General features: G+C 42.7%; 1 protein-coding gene across 1 annotated transcript; it reads right to left on the bottom strand.

Annotated features, from left to right (window-relative positions):
* On the bottom strand, positions 1 to 26,288 carry IL20RB (interleukin 20 receptor subunit beta; the record flags this gene model as incomplete). Its single annotated transcript, XM_084232604.1, has 7 exons — positions 26,210 to 26,288; positions 15,519 to 15,645; positions 13,873 to 14,063; positions 9,203 to 9,327; positions 7,207 to 7,357; positions 3,950 to 4,092; positions 1 to 108 (listed from the first exon to the last, which is right to left on the bottom strand). The coding sequence occupies exons 1-7, from the start codon at positions 26,280 to 26,282 to the stop codon at positions 1 to 3; spliced, it is 918 nt and encodes a 305-aa protein (XP_084088730.1). The 5' UTR covers positions 26,283 to 26,288.
* Positions 26,289 to 27,239: the final 951 nt, after the last annotated feature.

Below are 27,239 nucleotides of genomic sequence, written 5' to 3'. Positions count from 1 at the left end.
CTAGGTCCAAGTCCTGAAGAGCTCCTCAGGAGACAGCACAGCTGTGGCACAGGCTTCTACCTCTTCTTTTTTACAGTTGATTAAATTCTGGGGTAAACTGGCTATTTTCTGAAAAATAATTTTCATTAATATTCATTAGATGAATATTGGTGGTGGTGGTGGTGGTGGTGGTGGTGGTGGGGAGTAGCAGAAGTTGTAGTAGTAAAGAATATCACAAAAAATCCCAATTATTTGATGAGTTAACTTGCAAAAAAAAGCCCAAGGATAATTATAACCCCAAGATCAGGCCCTTGCAACATTTATTAAGGTTCTCTCCCATTTCACTGGCCAGCTGATCCCTGCTTTGTCAACATTCCTATCTTTGAGACACTGCCCCTCAAAAGCCCAGAATTTAATCCTTGTAAAAGTTCTAAAAATAATGACCTAGCCCAAGATGCTTTACATACAACACCTCCCAGTCAAACTCCCATAACTGGGAGCCCTCCCCCTAATCATATTTGATGTCCCTGAGATCTTCCCCCAGCCACCCCAAATGTAATGAAAGTTAGTTGTAAAAATGCAGGCATCAGTTTTTCAGAGGGACTCTCCAACTTTTACTAGGCTGCTCTCCTTCACCAAATTCTGGGTTCTTCTAAGTTATCTCCCATAGCCTCCCCACCATCACCTCAAAGAGCAGCACATGGGCACAGAGAAGGGGGTACAATGGTTTCCCACACCTGATGCCCCAGGAGACATCAGCTTTGTAGAAACAGTTGACCTTGTTCTTTGTGAAACTCGACCTTGGGGCTCACTTTTCAGATCTATGGGCAAAGGACAGTGTAGAAGTAGGGCTCACTGAGTGGGGTGTTATTGTTGTTCCCAACACCAATTCACTGGTACTGTCTAGCCAGATTCCCAGTGCACTGGCTACCCAAATGTGAAATGATTATACCTGATGATTTTTCAAATTCTAGAGTAACACTACTGAAAAGAAGTACAATCTGGCTGCATATGAAATTTAAAATTCTTTGGTAGTACATTACAGGTGAAATTAATTTTAATAATATTTTTTATTTTGAAAATCAAAAATACTATTTTAACATGTAATCAATGTAAAAATATTAAGGAAACATTTTATATTATTTTCCAGTAGTGAGTCTTCAAAATCTATTGTGTGTTTACAGCACACCTCAATTGGGACAAGCTATATTTCAAGCGCTTAATTGTCACATAGGGCTAGTGGCTACTATATTGGACAGTGTAGTTCTAGAACATCAAAGTAAAACAACATAATCTCAAAATTTGAAAAGGTGCAAAATAGCTATTGTCTCACAGGTTAGAACAAACTGTCAAGCAAGGTTGAGCTGATTTTTTTTAATTCATTCTCAGCGTTTAAAAATCAGGAGCGTTCTTATGAAAGTCTGGATTTCTGGTTTCTTGTTTAAAACTGGAAATCCAGTAGCACTAGCTCATATTCCCTCATGGCAAACAGCTGCTAGAACTGACAAGTGATTGCCTTCTTTACTTGGAACAGGTTTGCCATGGTCTCCAACAAATCTCCCTACTGAATTGCATTCAATGCACTGCACCTTCTTGGGACAGTCCATTGAACAATAACTAATTTGAAACCATCATTGAACTTATTTCCCATATTACTTACAATGGAATGTGACAGCAAGAAGAGAAAGAATAAAATGAGTCACAAAAGGGAGAGGGAGACCCTGTAGCACCAAAGCCTCCATCCCTATGAAGCAATCAATTATGGGTAAAGGACAGGAAAAGAAACTTTATTTTAAAACAGGGATTATACTCAGAACAGTCTTAACATAAGTTCCCGTCTATACATATTTTCACTTTCGAGTGTCATTGGAGATATAAATTTGAATGCAAAAACATTCATAACGGTATGTTGTAGAGTGCAACCATCACCAACTAGAGCCACAGATGTAGGCATGAAATGTCTAATTCAAACCAATAAATTAAATACTTACAAACTCAATATTGCTTTTTGAGTAGTTCTCAGGGATTTCCAGTTGGTAATTTTCCATGACTTAATTGGAAAGATACATGGTTTTTTGCCCAAAAGTTGCTTTTGTAATGGATTTTTGCTTTTTCAAAATCATTTTGGAGGATTATCTATAACTAATATAAATGTAGAATGCTGTCAAGGTTGAGAGAAGGCGAGATAGTGGTGATGATGAAGAGTTCTAGCATATTTGGGGGAATTAATGGGCACTAGTGCTCTATTTCTCCCACAGCACTGTAGAAAATGCATATACTCAGAAAACTCATCCACTTTGAAAATATAGGATAACCTGAATAAAAATTAAAAGTCTAATGGAAAGGAATGCATGCTGGAAGGATGGTAGATGTGAACAGAGAAGCAAAAAGTATTCAAGAGCCGTGGTACATACCTACCTTGGGTGGAAGTATACAGTTCTAGAAATTCCTATCGATGGTGAGAGTTGAGTGGGTTTTTTTTTTCTCCAAAAGCTATTTTAGGTTACAACTAATAACACTGTAGGACTCCTAGGAATTCTAATCATTTGACAGTCTCCTTGCACAACTAAAATTCTATAAGGAACTGTTCCCTTTGTGGTTCTTTCCATGGCCCTTTATTCGATTGCTCACTAATAAGGTACTGGGTCCTGGTGTCCTGAACCTGAGGTAGGAAGGAAATACTCTCAAACTTATTGACCTAATCAATATTTATAAAACACTACCCCCAACAACTGCAGAATACATAGTCTTTATGCCTCTGGGAACTTTGAGTGCCTTGGAATTTTTGCTGAAGGGGAATGAAGGCCTGCCCTGTCTCTCTGCCTCACCACAATGACTTTCTGTTTAGCAGTAAGCCAGTTAGTCATCCAGAATAATGAGAAGTATATCGGTAAGTGTTATGAAAAGAGCGAGATGAAGTAAATCGATAAAAGTAAATCTTAGAACAACACCTGGTGCTTAGCTCTATAATCATGTCAGCTAAAGTTTTGACTACCTGAAAGTACTGGGAAAGACAGGACCCAACAGGATAACAGGGTGGAAGGGTGTCCTGAGTCTGGGTTACAGGGAGGATATTCCTCCCACGTTCTCAGGGCCATGCAGATGTCACAAGAGTAACTCCTTCCCCAGAAACTCCAAGCTGGTCAGGAACTTGCAGAATGTATAAATTGTAGGCAGTTCCCCTGACTAATTGCTTCTGAGGAGCTGCCTGCTAACGCCCCTCTCAGAACTGTGGGGGGAGAGTTTACTCTTATTTGTCTTTGTTGCTGCTACTGCTTCTGCTACTGTTTTTCATTGCTTTGAGCGTTGAGGTCTGTGGGGCTGGGGCACAGGAGGTGTCCAGATGGAACATGGTGGGAGCTTTGGAGTCCTGCTTTTGCTTTTCCCCTCCAGGCTGGGGCACAAAGCACTGATCCCCATGGGAGAGATGCCAGTGTCCTCAGGAATAAGATAAGAATCTCAGGGCATGAGAAGTGCCTGTTCCCCACCAAAAGGAAAGCACAGTCCAGGCCTCCCACATTCACACATATGTGCTTCACCCTGAACACCAATGGGGCTCTTGACATGTGGTGAACATGCTTTCAGAACATAGCCACTATCAGAACATGCTGGTTGCCACTGTTATTATTATGAAAAGGAGCCAGAATGCTCCATGGGTCTGTCCAGGGGATAAGACTGTGTATGACTCCTAAAATGCAAATATCTGGACTGTAACACAACTGCTCTCTTAGCCATTCCAGACCCCTGGGGGCAGCAGCAGTGGCCTGGTGGGAGTCTGAAGAAGGTCCCCACAACTGGAAAAGGGAGGTCTCTTTCACCCTCTCTGGTTAGAAATGAACTCATAGCTGCTCCTCTCCCTTTTTTGTGCAAATATTTGTAAACCCACAAAATGTATGCCTCTACCCAGCTAAGGGCTGAATGCCAACCACCTGGTTGGTGTCAGGCTGACAGGAGAAGAGATCATTCTTACCAGGGTTTCGGGGAGCACCACCACAGGACAACACGAGTGCCGGAGTAGCCGGCCCATTCTCCACATGGTGAGCGGCACGACCACAAGGATTAGCATGAAGCCAACAAAGGCAAACAAGGCCAGCACCAGAGGGAGGGCTTCTCCTGAAATGAAAAGATAAGAACAGGCTCAGGAGACCAAGGTGCAGGTGCAAGCTCCCATCCTGGGCCTGGGGATGGCTCTGCACATCGGCCAAGGCAGCAGATACCAAAATCCTAAAATGGGATATATGTCCTAGAGACTAAAAGTACCACCACTAAAACCATTTTTCTAGAATCCAGACTAAGGCATGATTTCCAGAAAGCCCCAGGGAAGATTAAAATCTTTTTCTAGGCAAGGGGAAGGGAGGGGCATCATCTGTTAAGCCACTTGCTGTGTTAGCACGTAAGTTGGCCCAGCTGCCAGGAGGAAGGCAGAGAGCCAGGCCCAGTGCAGGATGAGGGGTAGGCACTGACAGCACAGAAGGGATCTGGGCGGTAACTGAAAACAAAGTGTGTTTCACAATTTGCTCTTGGCATTGACTCTATTATGGAGGAAAATACTGAGTTCAGACAACAGTCACGTTACACCTATAATAATAATATATCATGCCTCTACCGTGGTTAGGTGACTTACCCCAGGTCACACAGTTAGGGCTGGTAGTACAGCCCACAATCATTCTGTTAAGTAATTGTATCAGAAAGTGCCAACTCCTAGCATCTGGAGGTGCCAAAGGGGAAAAGTGTTACTGTCTCACAACTCTCTGTTCCACATAACCTTAAACAACTCATTGAGCCCCTCTGGATCGGGCTGCTCACCCCCACTAGGGAGGGTGGTGGAACAGTCACGGAGGCTGCAGAGAAGCAGGAGGACTGACATATGTGCCTGGGCGCACTCTACACTGTTTCAGTGCTTTTGAAAAATATTTTGGCAAGACACATCAGGAGATACACAAACGTTCATACCCTTTCATCCACTCCTGTGAATGGATTCCAAAACAATAGTTCCAAAGAAGGAGACAATTGCAGGTATAAATCAGCTCATAGCAACATGTGAACCAGAGCAACAGCCTCTTAACTGGTTGTCGCCTTTGCCTGAAGTGCCATATCGCCACCTCTCACACCTCATAGCATATTCAGCACATTTTCTTCATAATTTGTATCACAAAGTGAGACTATTTCATTTGCTTACTTCTTTGTAGTCTGTCTCCCCAACTAGAGTTTAAGCTCCACAAGGGCAGGGACTTCCCTGCCATATGGCAGTGACTAGGCCAGCACTTAGCACATAGTTGACCCTCAATCAGCACTTCTAATCAGTAAATCAGTGAACATCATCTCCAAAAGCAAAGGGAAATTAGCTAAATACCCCCAAGTAAGGGATGATTTACTATGTTATGGGACATCAGCATGCAGTTTAGGAATTCAGTAATTAAAATGAGAATTAAGGGCCTCTCTGGTGGCACAGGGGTTGTCTCAGCACTATTACCACTACGGCCTGAGTTTGATCCTGGCCAGGGAGGTGATCCACATATGGCGCAGCAGGCCTCTCCTGTCTCGCCCGCTGCTCCCCTCAGCAGTGTATTTCAGTAAAATCCACCTGTTCTGCTCCCCACTCTGACTCTGGTGAATCCTCTACCACCCCCATACCTCTAGCCTGCACCCCAGTTCTTCAATGCAAAAATTAAAAATAATAAAAAATTTTTAAAATGAGAATTAAAGATATATGAGCTTGTTCATTACAGCATTCATACAGATCTATAATGGCAATGGAAAGCACAAAATACACCCATTAATAATTAAAATACACCCATTAAGCGGATGGTTTTGTATATTTTTGTACATCCACGTATTGGCATAAAATGTATCTTCTTTTAGATATATATGTATTGGCATATAAACATGTTCACAATATACTACTAAGTGTATACAAGCAAGATACAGAAGAGTGAGCACAGTCCAAGTGTACTTGTGAGTATTAGATTCACATGGTGACAGGAAGATTAAATGCCAAACTTGCCAAAGGAAGCCTCCTGAGTGGTGTGGGGGAGAAGAGAGAACCTGTACCTCTTACTTAAAATACTTTTGTATTGTTGAAATTTTTAAAAAGCCTGACTTACAGAAAATATAATAAGTTTGTTTTTAAAAGTATTAAATGGTAATTAGAAAGTCTACACAGAAAATGTTACAGATGGATTTGTAAAAAAACAGGTACCAGGCCTCCCTAGTGTCTCAAGGGGTTAAGACACAACCTATGAAGCTATCCACAGCCACTGCAGCATGAGTTGGATCCCAGCCAGGGAGCTACCCACATGGTGCAGCAGACCTCTCCTGACTCGCCTGCTGCTCCCCTCAGCAGTGTATTTCAGTCAATCTGCCTCTTCTGTTCCCCACTCTGTCTCTGGTAAATCCTCTCACTGTCCCTCACACCTCTGGCCTGTACCCCAGTTCTTGTATGCATAAATAAATAAATCTTTAAAGCACTAAAAAAAAAAAAAAAAAAAAAAAAACAGGTACATTGTGTGTGGGCAAAACAACTACCAGCTTGGTCTGCACAGGGGCAATCATGGAAGAATAACACTCCTCTGGAGGGCAGTTTGGGAATGGTGGTCAAAATTCACATGTATGTGCCTTTCACCAAGCTACTCTACTTCTAGAAATTTATTCTTCAATTATACTAGCAAAATTATCTATGGACAAGGTAATTATTGGGTTGTTGGAAGTCATGATGTCTTTTTTTCTATGTTTGTCAAGCAAAAATGCATCATGACTTTTCCAACAACCCAATAATTAAAGCATGAACTCTAACAGCAAAATATTAGGAATAAAAATAAATGCCCATCTGTAAGTTCTCTTCCAGCTGAAAGCAGCTCTGATGTACCTTGGGATGCCTCCTCCCAGGTCTGATGCTCTTGCCCCTGGTGCCTTTCCTATAATCCCCCCTCTGACTTGCAGGCAGTTACCATTTGGTAAGCCAGCCTGAGATATTCAGTCTTGGGCCTAGGGAGGTTTCAGTGGAAAAGTGTTCCAGACAGCTCAAGGGAATCCTGCCCAGCCCAAGTGGCTTTTTGTCTCTAGAGGAATTAAAGCAATGCATACTTTCACCACAGGAACCTACCCAGCATTGGGTGAAAGCAGTCAAGGGGAGACTCAGAGCCAAAGGAACTCAGTAGGCAGCCAAGCGTCCACTAGAGAGGGCCCTCACCTGTGCAGAGTTTCAAGGAACAGGCAGGCCCTTCTTACCTTGCACCTTGACACATTCTGCCTGGCTGAAGGTGCTGTGCCTCCCAATGGCCCTCACAAAAGTCTGGGCTTTCACACAGTATGCAGCCCCTGGCTTCATGGTTTCCAGATGCACTGGTGTGCCCCCGCTCCTCACCATTTTGATAAGTTCCTTTAGGAAACCAGAAACCAGTTACACCGTGAGGGAAGCAGGACAGGAAAGGGCAAAAAGAATCAGGAAGGAAAGCTGCAGATATTTCCTTTACAGGATGCATGCAGAATGTTCCCTCTCATTCATTCACTCATATTTATTTATTAAGCACCTACTATGTGCCATGCACTATTAAGACACTGGGACATAACTTTAAACCAAAAAAAATCTCTGCTGTCATGGGACTTACGAAAGGTAAAGCAGGGAGGAGGGTGTCAGACAATATATAATACATGTCAGGTAGTGATAAGATCTGTGAATAAAAAAAGGAAGCAGGGCACAGAGGTAGAGAGTGATAGGAGGCACTGAATGGAGTAGCTAGGGAAGAACTTCCTGATAGGATAGAACTTGGACAGGGATCTGAGTGTCATATATCTGACTGGGCCCGAGGCACAGCATAGCCACTGTTGTGAGGGGGGATCAGGGTGCAGGAGAAATGGAGTGGGCAGTGTCTCTTTGTGCACCATCCATCCACCCATCTGTCCATCCATCTGTACACCATCCACTTCACAGCACCTGCGGCCTGCACTCCATGTCTAAACCTGTGGAGATTTGTGTGGGCCAAGCCCAGATGACTCAGGTACATGCTCCTCTTTCTACACTGGCCCTGCTAGTTACCAAGGGTGGAGAGTAGGCTCCATGCCAAAGAATCTGAGGGAGATGCATGCTCCCTCCTGCCTGGGCCCTGTCCACCATGCCACTCCATCTGCCTGTTTGGCAATGTCAAATCCTACCACTGGGCCCTGACCCAACAGGAGTAAGTACTAGAAACCATTGTAATTGCTGGCCCTGCCTAGCTGCATAACCCTTCGGGGGAAGTTACCCAACCTGCAGTCCTGTTGAGCAGGTGGTAGAGCATGGGCCCTGCCCAGCAGACCCTGCTATAAAGTCAAAGTTACCCTGGCTTAGAAGTTTCATTCAGAGGCCAGCCAGCAACCTGAGATTGCTATGCTTGATCAAGATAAGCAGGACCATTCAGATTTCGTCCCCTAGGAATTTATCTGTGGAAACTGACTACTTGGAGCTAGAGGCAGGGACAAGGGGAGAGACACAATGAAGGGAAATCAGGCCTGAGCATTTAGGGGCTGTAGAGACATGGCCCTAGGCATGTGCAGGAAAGAGTGATTGGGTTTGGGGAACTAGAGTGTGCTGGGGAGAGAACCACAGAAAGAGTGCAATAGAAAGACCCAGTGGAGGGAGGCAAGGACTCGCAGGATAGTATCTGTGAGTCTGTGCTGCAAGCTTTCCCTGGACCTGCTCTGTTCATGGATTCCTGTGCCCTATCAACTCTTCTGATATAGACTATTTTTTGTTGTGCTGCCTGGAGCAGGTCTTATCATCCGACAGCATGGTTAGGCCTTCGTAGGTCTGACTGTCCCCTGGTTCCTGCTCAGGCTGCCCCCTTTCTACTGCTGCTACTGCTGCTTGTTTGGCTACTTCCTCTGGGAGGGTTGACCTCCCAACATACCAGCCTGAAGCACAGGGAGGGACAGTGCCCCATTTGAGAGGCTTTGTGTAACCAACTGTATTAGAATTTAGGACAGGGAGGCAGCCCCCTTACTTCAGCAAATTTGGCCTGAGAAGGCTGCCTGCCCATGCCTGGGTGGCACCAACATAGTTCTTTGAAGAAGCTGCTGGGATTGTCAGCCTACTTCATCTCTTCTTCCCGCCCTCACCCAAGCCTGCTCACCCTCAAGCTACCACAGACAGCAAGCACAGCAAGGGCCGACTCCCCTCACCCAGGTCTCAGAGGTGTGTGCCTCCATATCCAAAGCCAGATTTAAAGGTCAAGCCCAGAAATCTCACCTTGGCACCAGGTTCTCTCCTCCAGTAGGCCACAAGGAACTCAAATTGGGGCCCCAGGTTCTCCAGTTCAATGACCAGGTGGAAGCCATCTTTCATGACCTTCATCCCAGGTGGGGTGAGGATGGCTGTTGGCAAGACAAGAGGAGAATCAAAACCAGTCCCAGACTGGACTGATTTCTGTCCTGAGAGACAATAACCCAGTCCCAGGTAGAAGCAATTCAGGCTCGTGGAGAAGGGAGGGGCCTGATCATAAATTCATAGTATGCTGAGCACGTACACCAGGACTCTTCTGTGCTCAGCAGGCACTCTGTAAATGTTTTTGAGTGATAGCAAATGAGGGGATGGGGGGAGACAGACTTACTACAATTCCCTTTTGACTCCTCTTCTTGACTATAATAAAGTCCTCTCTTCCTCTTTGAGGAGATATACACACTCAAGAAAGGTGACTAAGTACTCAGTATCTCTGTTTTAAAATTTTATAACCTATGTTCCTCGTTTTATTCATCTTGGCAGAAACTGCTCTGCACCTTGGCTCATCTAAGTGAGCAGATGCTATATCTTAAGCCCTGCCAAACACCTACATGAGGTCCGATCTCTGCTGAACACAGCGGGGCCAATCTGCACGTTCAAACAAACATCCCTGGCAGAGGCATGTGTATCCTGTGGCTAACCTAGATCAGAGATCTGTACTGGCGCTGATGACTTTCAAACATCAGCCCATCAGCAGCCTATGGGCTGGCCATTCTAGTCTATGCCCAAGGACTCTTCATCTCACATTGGAAAGTCAGAGGGTTTTACAAATTATTAGAAACATCTGTAAAAATTACAGCATAAGCATAAATACCACCTTTCACATTGCTAGATCCCAAACAGAAAGACCAGCAGCCCCAGGAATACTTTCCCAAGAGCACACTAAGAACCAAAGGGCCCACACTGGTCAACTCTCGGCCCTGGCTACTGAAGATGGAGTCAAACTTGCCTCTCAGATTCAGATAATGCAGGACGAGAAAGGCCAACCAATCATTGGCCTTAGCTTGGCAAGTAGAGTGTGGTGTGTTCTAAGTCAGATCCCCCTGCTTTGGGATCCATGGATACACAGAAGAAAGATAGTTCCTGGAGAGTGTTTTCAGGGAGTCAAGTTCCTGGTATTTGAAGAGTTGCCTGGATAAGGGACACAAGGGCTTGGGGAATCAAGAACCAAATATGGAAAATATACCCAGTTCAGAGACTTCATGGGGCAATACAGGCCCACTAGAAAGCAGCATCCCTACCTCTGAAACACCTCCAGAAGGAAAAGAGAGCTTTCACTTCTCCAGTTTTAAGTCAAATATAACTAAAATTGGATCCTCTGCTCTCCATCATTGGAAATAGAGGAAAAGACTGTTATTTCAGCTCAGAGGAAAATTTTTTGACAGTGTGAAGGCAGGAACCTCTGTCCTATACACTCTGCATATTTAATTTCATTTGATCCATCCAGCATGTTTTAGAAGGGAAATAGTATCCCGACTGAACAGATGATGGAACTAAGCATCAGAGAGGCTGAGTAATTTTCTAAGATTCACACAGTAAATGAAAAAATTTGAGACCATTTCTCTCCACACTTCTAGACTTAGGTGTGTGGGGTGTTTAGCCTCTGTACTAGTAGATTTCCACCCTGCTGATTATGAGAACAACTGGGTAGGAGATTTTAAACATCCAATGAACAACATACACACAGATCATTTAAGTCAGACTCTCTGGGGATGGGCCTCAGTCATAAGTGTTTCTAAAACTCCTCTATGACTCAACCATGACAATGAGGTTAAGAATCTCTGCTCTCAACAAGACTTCCCTTTAAGAATAGGTGAGACTTTGCAGGTGAAACTTAAAACAAGATTTTTCACATCTGTGGGGGAAAATTAGCATGGCCTTTTTCAAAGGCAAAAGAATAAATGTAACGCCCTTAGGAGTTATGAGTCCATCCAAGTTCTGAAGCTAACTCCTCCTGCACAAGTTCACACAGGACGCATCTTCTGCCCTCTTGGGTGAAGGTGCAGAGTCGGCTGTTCCTCAGCATCTCCTACAGCAAGACCTTTTTCTGTTTATATTGGCCTTCTCAAAAACAAGTTGTTACTACACACTGCTGCCCACAGAGTTTTGTAGGCATTTCCTTATCTCCCTCTGACTCTGGCCTTTCTTCCCAGCAATAGTGCCAGCAAGCAATGGTCTTGGCTGGAGCACCATGCTCCAGGGCAGGTGGTGCTGGGTGCTGCCTGAGCTCTACCGGCAGAGGTAGAGCCGCACATCATCCTTCAGCCTGGCACTGGAATCCCACTGCTTCTACTGTGTCCTCCCAATGCCCTGGAAAAGAGGCCTGGGCAGAGAAGCCCACAGTCTGCTCTAAAATTCCTATTGGTATCCCATTCCAACAGTCCTGTAGGGGCAGGAATGGACATAGTGCAGGTTTTCTATGCTCCAGCAGACCAGTTAAAGGAGGAGTCAGAGCCCTCAGTGGCTTTTTGCAGGCTTTTATTTAGATTTACCAGGCATATGGCAGGCAGGGGTACTGGGGGGCCAGGAGGCTGGCAGGCCTCCCAGCCCCCAGCAAATCCTCACTCTATCTGGGCTCTCAGGCATTCTCTGGGGGTCTCCTCTCAGCTTCCATTCGTTCTTGGCTTCTTCTCGGCTTCTGCTGGCGTCCCCGTGACACCGCCCTTAAAAGCTCAGTCTTAGCCCAGGTGAATCCCATCTACCTATGCCCACACTCTACTCCAGGTGCCCACCACCAGGCATGCATTCAGGACCACAAGGATCCATCATCTATCCTGATGGCAGGAGGGCAGAAAAGCCTGACATTTTTCCTTACCCTACAGGTCCCTTTCCTGGCCCAACCCCTTCCCTCCACTGCTCCTGGCTCTCAATTTTGGGCATAGCTTGGCCAATTATAATATAATAATAGTAATAGCAATTCTTAGCAGTAGTTGAGTGCTGTGATCAGACAGCCCTGCACTGAGCATTTACACATTTCATCTCATATAGCACAACTATCCAATGAGGCGAAGTGTGGCCCTTTATGAAGTGGCTGAGCAGGGATTTGAACATCTGTCTGATTCTAGAGAGCTAATGGCCTCTTGAAACCTATCTCTACCCATCTTTTGCCCCACCCTACTTAGTTAAACCTCCCCCCTCTAAACCTTCCTGATCTCTACCCAATCTCATACTCTCCTCAGTAAACTTTGGCTCATCCCATCACTGCTCCAAGCTTTCCTCTGGCCTCATTCACAGCTGAGGATCTTCTGCCACATCAAGAAAACAGAGGTCACTAACGGCCTTTTCCATGCCTTTTCTGCAGCTCCCAACTGGTCATATTACCACCCACACCTGTCTCAGGAGGAGCTGCCTTGCTCCTTCTCACCTCCCCCGAGTCCTTCACTCTGGCTGCCTCACTGCCATCCCTACCGTTCCATGAAGCCCCTTTCTCAGGACCCAGCCACAGCCCTCTCTTGGGCCTATCAACAGTTCTTCTATTCTCCTTTCCATGACCCTCAACCTGCCCAGCCACCACTGAGTGCTCAAGGTTTTCGAGGATCCTTCCCTGGCTTCTTATCTTGTCCCTGGACAGTCTCATCTGCTCCCAAGCCTTTAGCTGTTATCTTTGTGCTGTGTGTCTGGTCCCGATCAGTCTGAGTCCCAGCTGTCATCAGACATCTGTGACATGATATGTCATAGAATTCTCCCCAAGATTAGTTGCCCCTCCTGGGTTCTCTTGGATAACATTCTCACCAACTAAAAGTTGGACACTGTCACTGCTTCTTCCCACTCCATTTTCACCCAGTAAAGTGTCCCTGGGCTCTGTCCTTTTTGACTAGTCATGTCTCTTGAATCTGTCTCCTCCTCATCTCTCCCCAACTCCTGGGATCAGGACCTACGTTGGCTCAGCTAGAGCGTTAGAACTCCGTCCGCATTCTTCCCCTGCCCTGCCGATTTGTCCTCCTCCCATTAACTTTTCAAGCAGAAGCCAGACCTGGCTAGAACCACTCTTTTTCCATAACTCCCCTCTGCTGGTTTCATCAAGCTTCATATCAAAGCTCATCACCATGTGACCAACTGGCTATCCAGTCCCTGCTCCCAATGTCCCCCAAACATGTATTGGCCATTGCTTCCATTCTGCCATATTTGGCTACATAGCTGGATTCTTCCAGTACTCCTTTCTCAATCATTTTCCAGGTACAATTGCTAGAGAAAGGTTATTTATTTCCCAATGTCTATGTCTGGTGGCTCTACTATAAATCTTATTACACAAAGAAGCTGCTCACAGAGGCAACAAATATGGCATTAATGAAGTACCAGATGGGAAGAAGTATAAGGTTTATTTAGGCAATATCAAGGTAGAAAGAAGCAGCCATAGCCCCACTTCCAGAGCAGCTTTCCTTCCAGGTTCCTAAAATCAGTATCCCACCACCTGCAGAAACTGACAGAGACAGTCAGGAATGGCTTTCAAGGTCCCTCTCAAAATGAGAAAGACAGCAGATGGGAAGCAGTTGGCAAGTTTTTAAATGAACCAGTTAGGGTTCACAGCACTGTTGCTTTGCAAGACTAATTTGATGCTAAAAAGAATCCTGAAAATCTCAATAAGCATGCTCCCTAAAGGTGAGGTTCACAGGAATGGGAGAGTAAGAGAAGTGCCTTACTTGAGTTTCGATTAAAGGGTTGGTTCAGGGTGCTCCAGGCTGAGGTCTGTGAGCCCAGGGAGGCACTGACACGGAGGTTGTAGGGCACAGTGGCAGTGATGTCATCAGTGATGTCGCATTCAGGACCTTCAGTGGGTGAGCACCAGCTGCTGGGGATCCAGATGTGACTTGTGTACAAGCTCTCATACTCTCTGCTCAAGGAGAGGAGGGCCCAATGTCACACCAGTCCCTTCCATGCAGGCCCAAGCATAGTTGCAGATAGCTGCCTTATTCTTCTACTTTTTATGGATCCACAAAGTAAGAATCTGGTCCCTCCATCTCCATAATCACCACCCCAGTCATAGCCACTGTCATCCTTATCTTCCTGTGAGCATCTGATGGATCTTCCAGCTTCTATTTCTGCTTTCCTTCAAAGCATTCATCACTTAGCAGATCATGACATTTCTCTCTTAATGGCTTTCCAAAGCATTTAGAATGGAATCCAAACTCTTTGCCATGGCCAACAAGAGTCTCTGGTCTGCTCTCTCCCTCTGCCCCTAAACACCACGTTCTCTGAACTGGCCTCTTTATCATTGCTTCATCATGCTGAGCTCTTTTACCTTAGGACTTTTTTTACTAGTTGTTCACTCCATCTAACATTTTCTGCCCTGCTCTTCCTGTGGCTGGCTCCTCGTGCCCTTCAAATATGGGCTTAAATATTAAATGCCCTCAGACAGGCCACTGTCAACTCTATACTGCCTCAGCTTTTTAACTTCTTCCTGTCAGTGATTACCATCTGAAATTGCCTAGAGTGGTGGTGCCCAGAACTTTCTGTAATAATGAAAATATTTTATATGGGTGTTGTTTAATAAGGTAGCCAGTAGATACATGAGACTATTAAAACCTTGAGATGTGATGAGTGTAATTGGGGAACAATTTAATTTATCTTTAATTCATTTCAATTTAAATAGCTGGTTCCTACTCTAGACAGTCCAGACCTAGCATATTCATTTCTTTAACTTTTCACTGTCTGTCTCCCCCTCTAAATAAGCTTTTAAGATCCAGTAACTTTGCAGACTATGCCCCAAGCTCTAGAAGGATGTCTATTCATGTGACTGCTCAGCTGTACCCTTTGTTAATGAAATACCTTGCAGAACTTCTGTGTTCCTATCACTCCCCAACAGGGCCTGGACACCTGGAGAACAGAGCTGGCATGGCCCCAGAGCCAGCTGACCTTTAAGGTCACAATTTGTTTTGTGTCCAGAAGGCAAGCTCATAGTCAGAAAAACTGAGGCCTGGTCTAACTCCACCTCCAAGGGCTCTGAGTCTCCAATAATTTGTCACCTCAAGTCAGAGTCAAATTCATTTCTTAAGATTTCCTTCAGCACAGGACAGTCGATGCACTATTGAAAAGATCCACCAAAAGGTATATATAGACATGTGTGTTCCTGGAGAGGTCACTGTCACATCCACAAGACAATTCCCTTGCTGCTTCAATTCTCCTAATACCCATGCAGACAAAGGAGCGAATCTCTGGAAGTCATCTATCCCTGGGATCTCAAAGCCTCCCTGAGTTCTAGAGGATGACTGTGCCTCCAGGAATCAACTACTGTTAAAGGGAGGAAAACTAACAACAACACACAAAAAAAAAAAACTAAAAAACTCACCCCTGGTACTCAACAGAATAGTGTATTATTTCTCCAGGCACAATCACTGGGCTCCACCTGAAGAGATGCTTCATGTTGGTTGATTGTACAGAGAGGTTCTGAGGGGCAGGCAGAACAGGCACTCCATCTGGGATCAAGGCAGATAGACAGGCTGATGAGTGGGTTCATAATGGGGAATCCCACAGCTACACATTCTTTTACAATAAAAGACTTCACATTTTGAATCAGAAACAACTTTATAATTTTATCCTATTTGCGTTAATCCTAAATTTTTTCTATCATCATTATAACTATGTTTTTGGTGATAAAATGGCATATGAATGTTATACAAAATAGCAGTTAATGTTATTTTTTATCATATCCTGTCTAAGCCATGTACTAGATTGTTACATGATTATCTCATTTGATCCTCAGGACCATGCTGGGAGGTAAGGACCTTTAGTTTCTCTGTTGCTCAAATGAGATAACTGAGGCACCTTGTTTACAACTGTTTTTTCTAAAAAAGATTTTTTTATTTATACAAGAACTGGGGTATAGTCCAGATGTGCAGGAGAGTGAGAGGATCCACCAGAGACAGAGTGGGAAGCAGAACAAGCAGACTGACGAAATACACTGCTGAGGGGAGCAGCGGGCAAGATAGGAGAGGTCTGCTGCGCCATGTGGGTTGCACCCAAGCCAGCCAGGATAGAACCCGTGCTGCAGAGGCTGCAGACATCTTCATAGTGTGGTGCTCAACCACCTGCACCACCAGGGAGGCCCTTGTTTACAACTCTTATAGCAGAAAAACCTAGATGCAAGCCTGACTCTGCCGCTTACAAAATATATGACCTTAAGCAAGTTATATAAACCTGAGCCTCCCACCCCTACATGGCAAACCCATGTAGGCACCTGCCAACTTTCATCACACCCCTCTTTTGCTACTGCCATCTTCAAGTACCACAGCATGTTCCTTCACATCCCCCCACAAGGCCAAATGAGGCATTCGCCACCATCTGAGAAGTGCAAGTTTCAGTCTGCTGTGCAGTCAACCCAGGGGGCACCAAGCCAGCTCGGAGACTCCACCCCAGGCAGACTGCAGGCCCTTGAACCAGCCTGGGGCATTGGCATCGCTCATATAGGTATGTGTGGTGTGTGTGTATCTATACATAGTGAATCTACACAGGGTGAAAATGGCTGGTGAAGCTGAAACTGCACTCATAAGGATTTTGAGCAGCCCAGAAGCTCATCCTTGCATGTACCCGGGGTTGTATTCTGGACCCTCTACTATGGCCCTTCTCTCCCCACTTTCACATGTTCCTCCTTTAATTTGCAACACCTGCCTCCTCTTGCTGTTACAGTAGCAGTGATAACATCAACACACAGTGTGGGGGGACTGAAACCCTTGCCCTGAGACTTTTCATCTCTGTGCCTGTCTCTATATTGGCACCTGCTGTTTGTTATCATGCTCTGGAGGGGATCAACCATGAGGGGGTGAGGCTGTTGGGGACACCGCGCCTGGTTCCCCTGCTTCTTCTTTAGTGTAGGACCCTAGTGATGTACCTCCATCCTACCCTCCAGCTTCCCATAGTCTGCCCTATGAGGAAACACCTGGGGTACCCACAAGAGGGGCTTCCTGTCCTCCCCACCCCTAATCTTGCAATCAGCCATGGGATGAAAAGGAAAGGGGCAGCTGCAGAGGGCTGACATTAGAGGATGTCTTTGACATCCTTCCTTTGGTAAAGTCTACAAAATATTTCTCTACTCAAGTATGTGGAGAATGTAAGGCTGTGTAAATATAAATATATATGTTATCATTTAAAAGCTTTCAAAATAGAAATTTCTTAAAAATAAAATGGTTTCATTACAGAAGGCTACTAAATATTTGAAGAAAATGTATCACCAATTTTACACTCTCTTCCAAACAATGGAAGAGAATAAAAACGCTTTCAATTTTATTTTATGAGGCCAGCATTATCCTGATATCAAAATTAGGAAAAGGTAGTAAATATTTTTAAAAACCAGAAAACTACAGAACAATGTATTTCATGCAACTAAATGTAAAATGTTCAACACAATATTAGTAATCTAAATTCAATCATGCATAAAAAGGATTACATACCACAGTCAAGTGGATTAAAAAAAATCAATTAATGTAAACCTCCATATCAACAAGCTAAAGAAGAAAAATCATATGATCATATCAATTGGCACAGAAAAAGCATTTACAAAACCAGACACCCATTAATGAAGTTTTTAAAAAAAAACTCTTCAGGTTAAGAACAGCAGGGAGGGCCTCCCTGGTGGTGCAAGGGGTTAGGACGCAACTTATGAAGCTGTCCACAGCCTCTGCAGCACGGGTTCAATCCCCTGCCAGGGAGATAATCTCTTGGCGCAACAGACCTCTCCTGGCTCACCCGCTGCTCCCCTCAGCAGTGTATTTCAGTCAATCCACCTGTTCTGCTCCCCACTCTGTCTCTGGTGAATCCTCTCACCCCCCCCCAACTCTCCAACTCTGACCTGTACCCCAGTTCTTGTATGTATAAGTAAATCTTTAAAAAAAAAAACAGTAGGGAGTTACTGAACCTGATAAAAATAACCTACAAAAAATCTATAGCTAGTATCTTATTTAATAGTAAAAACTGAATGTTTTTCCGTAAAATAAGGAACAAGGCAAGATTGTCTGCTCTCACCACTTTTATTCAACATAGCATTAGAAGTTCTAGCACCTCAATATGGCAAACTAAAGCTGTAAAAGACATTCAGATTGGAAAGAAAGTAATAAAATCCCTCCTGTTTGCAGGCAACACAACATTTTAAAAGTTCCTAAACTAATGGGAATTCAACAACTTCACAGGCTACAAGAAAAACACAAAAATTAATTTCATTTCAACATGTTAACAATGAGCAGTTACATGCTAAAATCAAAAATACCAGTTACAATCACACAGAAACAAAAAACAAAATACTTATTGTAAATCTAACAAAACATATCTAGGACTTGCATAGGGAAAGTACCACATTCTGGAGAAAGATATCAAAGAAGATCTATATAAATGAAGAGACATACTGTGTTCATAGATAGGAAGACTGTGTTCATAGATTCAACATATCTAAATGGTTATTGTCCCAAACTTATATACAAATTTAACACAATTCGTATCAAAGATCCAGTAAGGATTTTTTGTGGATATAGACAAGTTTTTTTCTAAAATTTATATAAGAAAGGAATCAGAATTAAAACAATTTTGAAAAAGAGTAAAATGGTAGGAATTTCTCAATCTTAAGATTTAGGATAATTAAGATTGTGTGATATTGGCAAAGGAAGAAACACATAGATCAACTGAATAGGATAGGGACCCCAAAAATAAACCCACACAAATATGCGCAACAGATTATTTGCAAATGTACAGAAAGCATTTTAATGGAGCAAGGAAAGTCTTTTTAACAGATAACTTTAGAACAATTGGACATCTGCTGGCAAAAAAAAAAAACCAAAAACTGTAAGTGGATCAAAGAATTAACATAAAATGTAAAACTCTAAAACTTTTAGGAAAAAAATAGAAAATCTTCAGGGCTAGCCAGAGAGTTCTTACACTTAACAACAAAAGCAAGATCCATAGGGGAAAATATTTATAATTGACATCATCAAAATTAAAATCTTTTGCTGTGAAAAAGAACAGTAAAATTTCAATAAAAAAGTACGACTAAAACATTATCACACCTAAAAAAAAAAAAGAACTGTTAATTCTAATTATCTGATGACAGGATATATAAAGACAGGATATATAAAATATCATGATGGGATGATGAAAAAGATGAAATTCTATAATTAGGTCCAGTTAATTATCTCCATGAGGGAGAAATGTGTTAGGTGAGACACCTGAAGGTAACAGCATTTAAGACTTTAAGCAGCACACTCAGAGGTTGAATTATTGGCTATGTCTTTCTTCGTGAGGCATGCTGGCAGGAAAGCAGAAAGGTGTCTCACCTTTTAAATAGTAATAATTTGCACATGTGACCCTCTCTTCCTACCTGTGAAGATCTAACTCCAGGATACCCCAAATATTCTATCTCATTCTGTATTGAAATAAAAACTGCTGGGCCTCCCTGGTGGCCTAGGCATTAAATCTCAGCACTAACACCACTACAGCCTGAATTCATCCCCCAGCAGGGAGCTAACCCACATATGGCGCAGCAGACCTCTCCTGTCTCGCCTGCCACTCCCCTTAGCAGTGTATTTCAGTAAATCCACCTGCTTTGCCTCCCACTCTCTCTCTGGTGAATCCTCTCACCCTCAATATCTGGCTTACGGCCCAGTTCTTCTACATAAACATAAATAAAATCTTAAATAAATAAGAAAATTAAAATAAAAACCGCTGCCCCTTTCTGAATCCTAAGGCAACATTTCCAGTGTTGTTACGCTCTTTGGTTAGCATATTCCAAATTTCATCTTTGTTCTGCCATGTTTATGTAGTACACACACATATATAGGGTATGAGATGGCAAAATAGTAATGCTCATGAACTATTGATGTCAGGGGATGTTTAGTGGGGTTACATAGAAAGTGTCATGGCCCCATTTGATGGGGTCTACTTAGGGACACTAAGTAGGAAATGACTCTCCAGATAGGAACTATGTCATCTCAGACTCCAAGATAAAAATGATTCTTTCCACCTACAAAGGATCTAAAACTCCCCTCCAGTTGTAAGAAAAAAGTGGTTGTGGTCTTAAGAACATAATTAAAGGGAAAATAAGAAAAATTACCCACACAGCACTCATGAATAACAAATATCACCATCACCACCAGAGTAGTGGTGATAATTAAATATCACACCACCAGAGTAGTGTGTGTTGAGGTTAAGTCTCTGAAGTAACTAGTTTATACTCTACCCGAGGTAAAAGTACAAATGCAAATATAAAATATAGTCAAGGGGAAAGGCAGAAAAAGCTGAAGAATGGACAGGAAGGGCATATTGGCCAAATGAAGAGGATGCAAAATCTCAGTCACACCTGATGAGGCTTCTCACCAGAACTAGAGAGAGAAACTGGAAGCCCCTGTATAATCATTTGGTTCCGTGTGAATATGCTTTTATTACTGTAGAGAATTGTATAATTCCCCCTTGTAGCAGTTTCACTCAGGCCTCTCAACAAGGTCCACCGGCTAGAACTTCCTTGGAGGTGTTTCCAGTAGAGACTTAAGTTGGGTGACCATGACCTGACTGTTAAGATTCTGGTGCTCAATGTGGGCAAAACTAGTTAAGCAACATCCTTTGCATAGAGCTGCCTTCACGATGTTGGCCTCTCTCTCCCTTTCCTTCTCCCCCTCTCTTTCGCTTTTCTCTCCATTCTACTTTTCTATTGCTGTTGTAATTACCACAAATTCATCATCTTAAAATGACCAGATTTAATCTCTTACAGTTAGAGGTCAGAACTCTCAGTCCCAATGGGACAAAATCAAGGTGCTGGCAGAACTGCATTCTTTCTAGAGACTCTAGGGGAGAATATGTTGCATTGCCGTCCCCGGCTTCTAGTGGCCACCTACGTACCTTGCTCAGGACCTCATGCCTTCACCACCTTCAGACTCAACAATGGCTCTTCCTTTCATCCTCTGAATTTCTCCTGCCTCATCTTCTGTCCTCCCATCTCTCTCACTGAACCAGGAAAAGTTCTCAGCTTTGAAACACTCATGTGATTAGATTGGGCCCACCCTGATAATCCAGGGTAATCCCCCACTCTCAAAGTCGCATAACATTAATCACAGATTGAGAATCTCTTTTCTATTAGAGACAACACATTAACATTTCCAGGGATTACAGTGCAGACATCTTTGGGGGACCAGTTTGCCTATCACATGAGCCTTCCACTTCAGGGGATATTGGCATTATAAACTGCCAGTGTACCCTAAAATTTTGACCTCAAATATAACAAATTACTCAATATATTTATCTTCTATGTGACCAGAAGAAACAAACAAGGCAGAGCTAGAACACAGCTGTTAAGTAGGTTGCTGGCATTGCTCACTACCCAAGTAACTGGTGCCCACCTCCCAGCCTCAAATTTCAAATTCATGCTTCAGCTAAGACTTCAAGCTCTTCATACATGGTCTTTGGATCAGCAGCATCACATTACCCAGGAGTTTAAATAGTATTTTATTTATTTATTTATTTTTTATAGAGAGGCACATTTTATTTATTTATTTGTTTGTTTGTTTGTTTGTTTATACATGCACTGGGTACAGTCAGAAGCGCGGGAGGGTGAGAGAATTCACCAGAGCCAGAGCAGGGAGCAGAACAGGCAGAAAGACCGAAGTACACTGCTGAGGGGAGCAGTGGGCAGCAGGAGAGGTCTGCGCGCCATGTGGGACCCTCCTCTGGTGGCCGGGGAGCAGCTGGGGATCGAACCGGCACCGCAGAGGCCGTGGGGAGCTTCACAACCCAGCGCTCAACCGCTGCGCCACTGGGGAGGCCCTACCCAGGAGTTTATTAGAAATGCAGACTCTCCAACTCCACTCTACACCACATTGAACCAGAAACTGCTTTTTAATAAGCTCTCCAAGTAAATTATATACACACAAGAGTTTGAGAATCACTGGTCTAGAGGCCATAATGCCCATGGTTTTCAACTTTTCTGCACGGTAGAATCACTGGGTGACTTTTTTTTGTTGTGTGTTTTTTTCTAAATTTTATTTTGCAATAGTTTCATACTTACTAAAAAGTTGCAAAGATAGTATATAGAACTTCCATATACTTTTTAACTTTGCTTTCCATATATACATAGTAATGAACGCTTAGGAAAACTAAGATATTAATATTGGTGCAATGTCATTAATTAAGCTTCTATATTTACTTGATTTCACCAGTCTTTCTCCTAATGTCCTTATTTTTTTGTTCCAGGAACAAGTCAGGATCCCACATTTTCTTGTCATATATATTAAGCTCTTCTAGCCTGTTCATATTTTTGTGTTTTATAACCTTGACATTTTTTGCAAAGTAGTGGTCGGTTGTTTTATAGATTATTCCTCAGTTTGAGCTTGACTAATGTTTTCATATAATTTGATTATGGTTATACATTTTTGGCATGTTCTCACATAAAATACATGATGTTAATATGTCTTATTACTGGCCATGTTAACCTTGATCACATAGTTAAGATAGTATCTCAAGAGTAAAGCACTATTGGGGCCTCCCTGGTGGCGCAGCGGTTGAGCGCTGGGTTGCGAAGCTGCCCGCAGCCTCTGCAGCGCCGGTTCGATTCCCGGCTGCTCCCCAGCCACCAGAGGAGGGTCCCACATGGTGCGCAGACCTCTCCTGCCGCCCGCTGCTCCCCTCAGCAGTGTACTTCGGTCCTTCTGCCTGCTCTGCTCCCCGCTCTGGCTCTGGTGAATTCTCTCACCCTCCCGCGCTTCTGACTGTACCCAGTGCATGTATAAACGAAACAAACGAACAAACAAATAAAAATAATAATAAAATAAAACATGCCTCTATAAAAGAAAAAAAAAATTAAAAAAAAAAAAAAAAAAGAGTAAAGCACTATTGGGCCTCCCCGGTGGCACAGTGGTCGAGCGCTGGGTTGCCAAGCTGCCCACAGCCTCTGCAGCACCGGTTCGATCCCCGGCTGCTCCCCGGCCACCAGAGGAGGGTCCCACATGGCGCACAGACCTCTCCTGCCGCCCGCTGCTCCCCTCAGCAGTGTACTTCGGTCCTTCTGCCTGCTCTGCTCCCCGCTCTGGCTCTGGCGAATTCTCTCGCCCTCCCGCGCTTCTGACTGTACCCAGTGCATGTATAAATAAATAAATAAATAAATACATAAATCTTTAAAAAAAAAAAGAGAGTAAAGCACTATTTACCATTTGTAACTAACAAATAACTTAGGAGAAATACTTTGACACTATGCAATTGTTTGTTTTTCCTAAAACATTCAATCATTAGTTTTAGCATGGATATTATTTGCAACAATTGTTACTGTGATGTTCTAATAGCAATTTTCTATTAATTGGAATTCTGTGAGAAAAAGCAATTCCTTCTCTACCATTTATTTATTCAATTATTATTTATGTCAGTTTGAACTAATGAATATTTATTTTATACTTTTTTTTTTCCTTTTGCTGTTTTTTATTTTTTGTTTTTATTTTATACTATTGCTATTTATTATTTTTTTACCTAAATGATCCAGCTTTGGTCACTGAGAGCTCTTTCAGATTGGCTCCTGTGTCCTTTTGACATATTCCCATCCCTCACTTTCTTTTTTCATTTTATTTTTATAAATAGACTTTTTTTCCTTTAAATTTTGTAAAGAAGTAACATTACATTATAGCATATATAAATTTCAGGCATGCATCATTATAAATCAACATCTGCATATACACCATTGAGTTCACCACTAAAATTCTAAGTCTATCCTTCACAGACAATTGATCCCTTTTGCCCTTTTTACCTACTCTCCTTCCTTATTCACTTCTAATAACCATTAATATATTTTTTGTATTTTTAGAGTAATTTTAGAATTACTAAATTTTAGAATTACACAATAAAATGCAAACAGTAAACAGAGTTTCCTATATGCCCTTCAGCAGCCTTCCCTAAAGCTAATATCTTTCATAACCCTCATGTATTTCTCAAAAACATGGCACTATTGGTACATTACTATTAACTAAACTCCAGACTTTATTTGGATTTTGCCAGTTTTCCCACTAATGTCCATTTTCCATTCTGGGATACTTGTTGCTTTAAAGACTGCATCCCTTCTCAGCACTTCCATTCTGTCCAGTCCTGGAATACACCACTTCCCTAAGGAACCCCACCCAGGGAGTTTTAAAATATCAGACAGTACCATGGATTGCTTAAATAAGATTCTCTGACTGTGAAATCCTGGGGATTTGTAGTTTCAAAAGCTCCAAGGTGATCCCAAGGTGCATTTGAGATTGAGAACCATGATATAGATTGTACCTATAGTGGCTAAAGAACTGTTCAAAGTCTGAACGGTAAATCCCCAAAGGTCAAAAGACAACTGTACATCCAGCCGCTCCAAGTTCCCTGAGGACACTCTAGTTCATTTCTAATAAGAACCCACTCCAGAACCTAGCACATAGAAGGTGCTCAAAAATGCTGGATTAATGAAAACTAGTGTACGAAGTCTTAGCTCACTAAGTGAAATTAGTCTGACTTCTTGTACCCTAATCCCTATTTATCATAAATTAGACCTTTTTTGCTCCCTGAGGTTTACGCAGGACACCTGTTTCCTAAAATCTTGCGTTAATGTTGAGGAAGCAGCTTAAAAGCAGCCCTTAGGCAAACTTCCCAGGCAGGAAGTTCTTATGTTTCCCACCTGGAATGATGCCCTCACTGGTTCTACTGTCAAGTCCCCTTATTTGGGTCCTTTCTTATCACCTTTAACTCTAAACCCTTTGGCTTAGAAGGAATGTGTCCCTGGCAACTTGTTTGTTCTAACAAGTAATCAATCAAATAACAAACAATTAATCAAATTGCTTAGTCTATGCTAAGGGCTGTGGCGCTAGGAGGAAAGCCCAGACCCTGCCCTCAGGTCAATGTAGGAAATAGAAGTAACCCACCAAGCCAGAATACATAGGATCAAGTGTCAAAAGAAAGATAAGTCTGGAGAGGGTCTGTAGGAAGAGCAACCCATTTGGAATTGGCTTGGGATGGAGAAGAGAACTGGATATGAGGCTTCGGTGGGGAAATTCCAACAATTAACACCAGGAGGAGGAAATGTGAGTACAATATGCCAACTGAGAAAACAGCAGCCCAGAGTGGTTTGTGTTTGTTTTCAAGGAGCAGTGACAGATTAAATCAGAGTCTGAATGTGTTAGGTCATGAAACAAATAGCAGATTTGAAATTCATTTGATAAGCAATTGGAGCTGTGAAGGTACACTACAAATTTGATGTTTAAGTCAGTTCTAAACATTTGCAAATCGCCTTAGCAGTGATCTGCTTCATGATTTAAACTAACTAGAATAATTTGTACTCTGTGTTTAAGAAAAGGAAATATTCAGGACTTTCACCAATACTGCAGAGTGCCCAGCACCTTAGAGTTATTAAAATTAGAAATTTCTTTCAAATGTCATTTGACACAATAAGACTTCAAAGGCTAAGGAAATTCGATTTTGAAACAATAAAGCATGTAATGACAAGCAGCCAAGACTGAAGCAGAGAAAATTACGTAATCTTATTGGCAGGAAAAAATGCTCTAAACCAAATACTTTTAAAATTCTATGGAACACTTGATTGCCATCTTTTCTGCAGTGACCAGGAAAGAACTCCAATTTCCATAACTCAATATCAAGGTTGCAAATTTTTCATTCATGTGTATTTTGTTAGATTCTTTATTTTACTTGTCCTTACAGTTAACACCTCAGAGGCATAAACAAAGAGAATGAGATAGCTATGTTGCTACTTTTAGAACCAGATGAGATAAAAAACAAAATGCATGAAACTCTGCTAGTCTTTAAATCATTCATTTTGATGGATTATCTTTCTAGATTGTTCTACAGACATTAGGAGAGAGCCCTCAAATGGAATGGCTTTTTCTTTTCTATGGTATGTGGGGATACAGGTTTAGGAGGTGAGAAACCTTTCTTAAAAGAGACATTAAGATATCCTATGCATATATTTCAGCCCCAAACCCTGGGAAAGTATTGTTCACACTTTTTAAAATCTATATTCAAGTCCCAGACTACTGACTAATTCATACTTACCTACAAGCAAACAAGGGATCAAGGCGTAGAAAAACCACATGATAAGACTTGTCGAGATTTCTTCTAGAACCATTGTGAGGGTCTGTGCTGGGCAGGTTCAGCAAGACATGAAACACTGTTTCTTCCCAGAATGAAGCATTCTGTCCATTCTCCTTCAGAATGAAGATGTTGGAGCTGAGATCTAAGTCACTGAGAAGCCTGAATTGCTCTGGAAAGAGGCGTCACCCCTGACAGCTCAGAAGGGGAAGGCTGTTCAACACCCTCCTTTCTGCCCAACATAGACATTGCATCAGAGGGAGTGGCCTAGGAGAGTCCCAGAGAAAATATAATTCTGGAGAGCTTGAGAATCTGCATGAGGAAGATACTTGTACCAGACTCTACCCTGGGGGACACTGAATGTCCCTAGAGGTCCCAATGGCAGTGAGCAAGATTATTTTACAATGTCATCAAATAATTATCCTTTTCGATATCTCCATCTTGTGAGTGCATTCAAGCTGGATACTAATTGGCTTTTTACCAATACATATTGACTTCAGAAAACGTAGAGAAATTAATAAATCTTAATACCTTTTTTTAAAGGTCAGGATGTGACAAATAATCTGTAGCTTCATAATTGCTTGCATTTGCAAAAGACCTGGAACGAGACACAGAAACTAACAAGATTGGTTAGCTTGGGACAGAAGGAGTGGGAATTAAGAAGATAACAGGGAAAGATTGGAATAAGGCTATTTATGGTGTATCTTTTGTTGATGTTGGGCTTTTAAATTTTTTTTATTGCAGTGAAATACTCAGCATAAAGTTTACCATCTTAACCATTTAAAAATATCCAGTTTAGTGGTATTATGTACATTCAGACTGCATAGCCATCACCAACATCCATCCATCTTAACTTCATCTTGCAACCCTGAAATTAAATACCCATTAAACGGTAACGTCCATTCTCCCCTCCTCCCAGTCCCTGGTAACCACCATTATACTGTGTTATGATTTCAACTACTCTAAGTATCTCACTTTCTATGACTGGCTTATT

This window comes from Talpa europaea (genome assembly GCF_964194135.1).
Source record: "Talpa europaea genome assembly, chromosome: 4".
Taxonomy (NCBI): Eukaryota; Metazoa; Chordata; class Mammalia; order Eulipotyphla; family Talpidae; genus Talpa; species Talpa europaea.
Note: the sequence above shows the minus strand (reverse complement) of the source record. Positions and strands in the feature narration are given on the sequence as shown.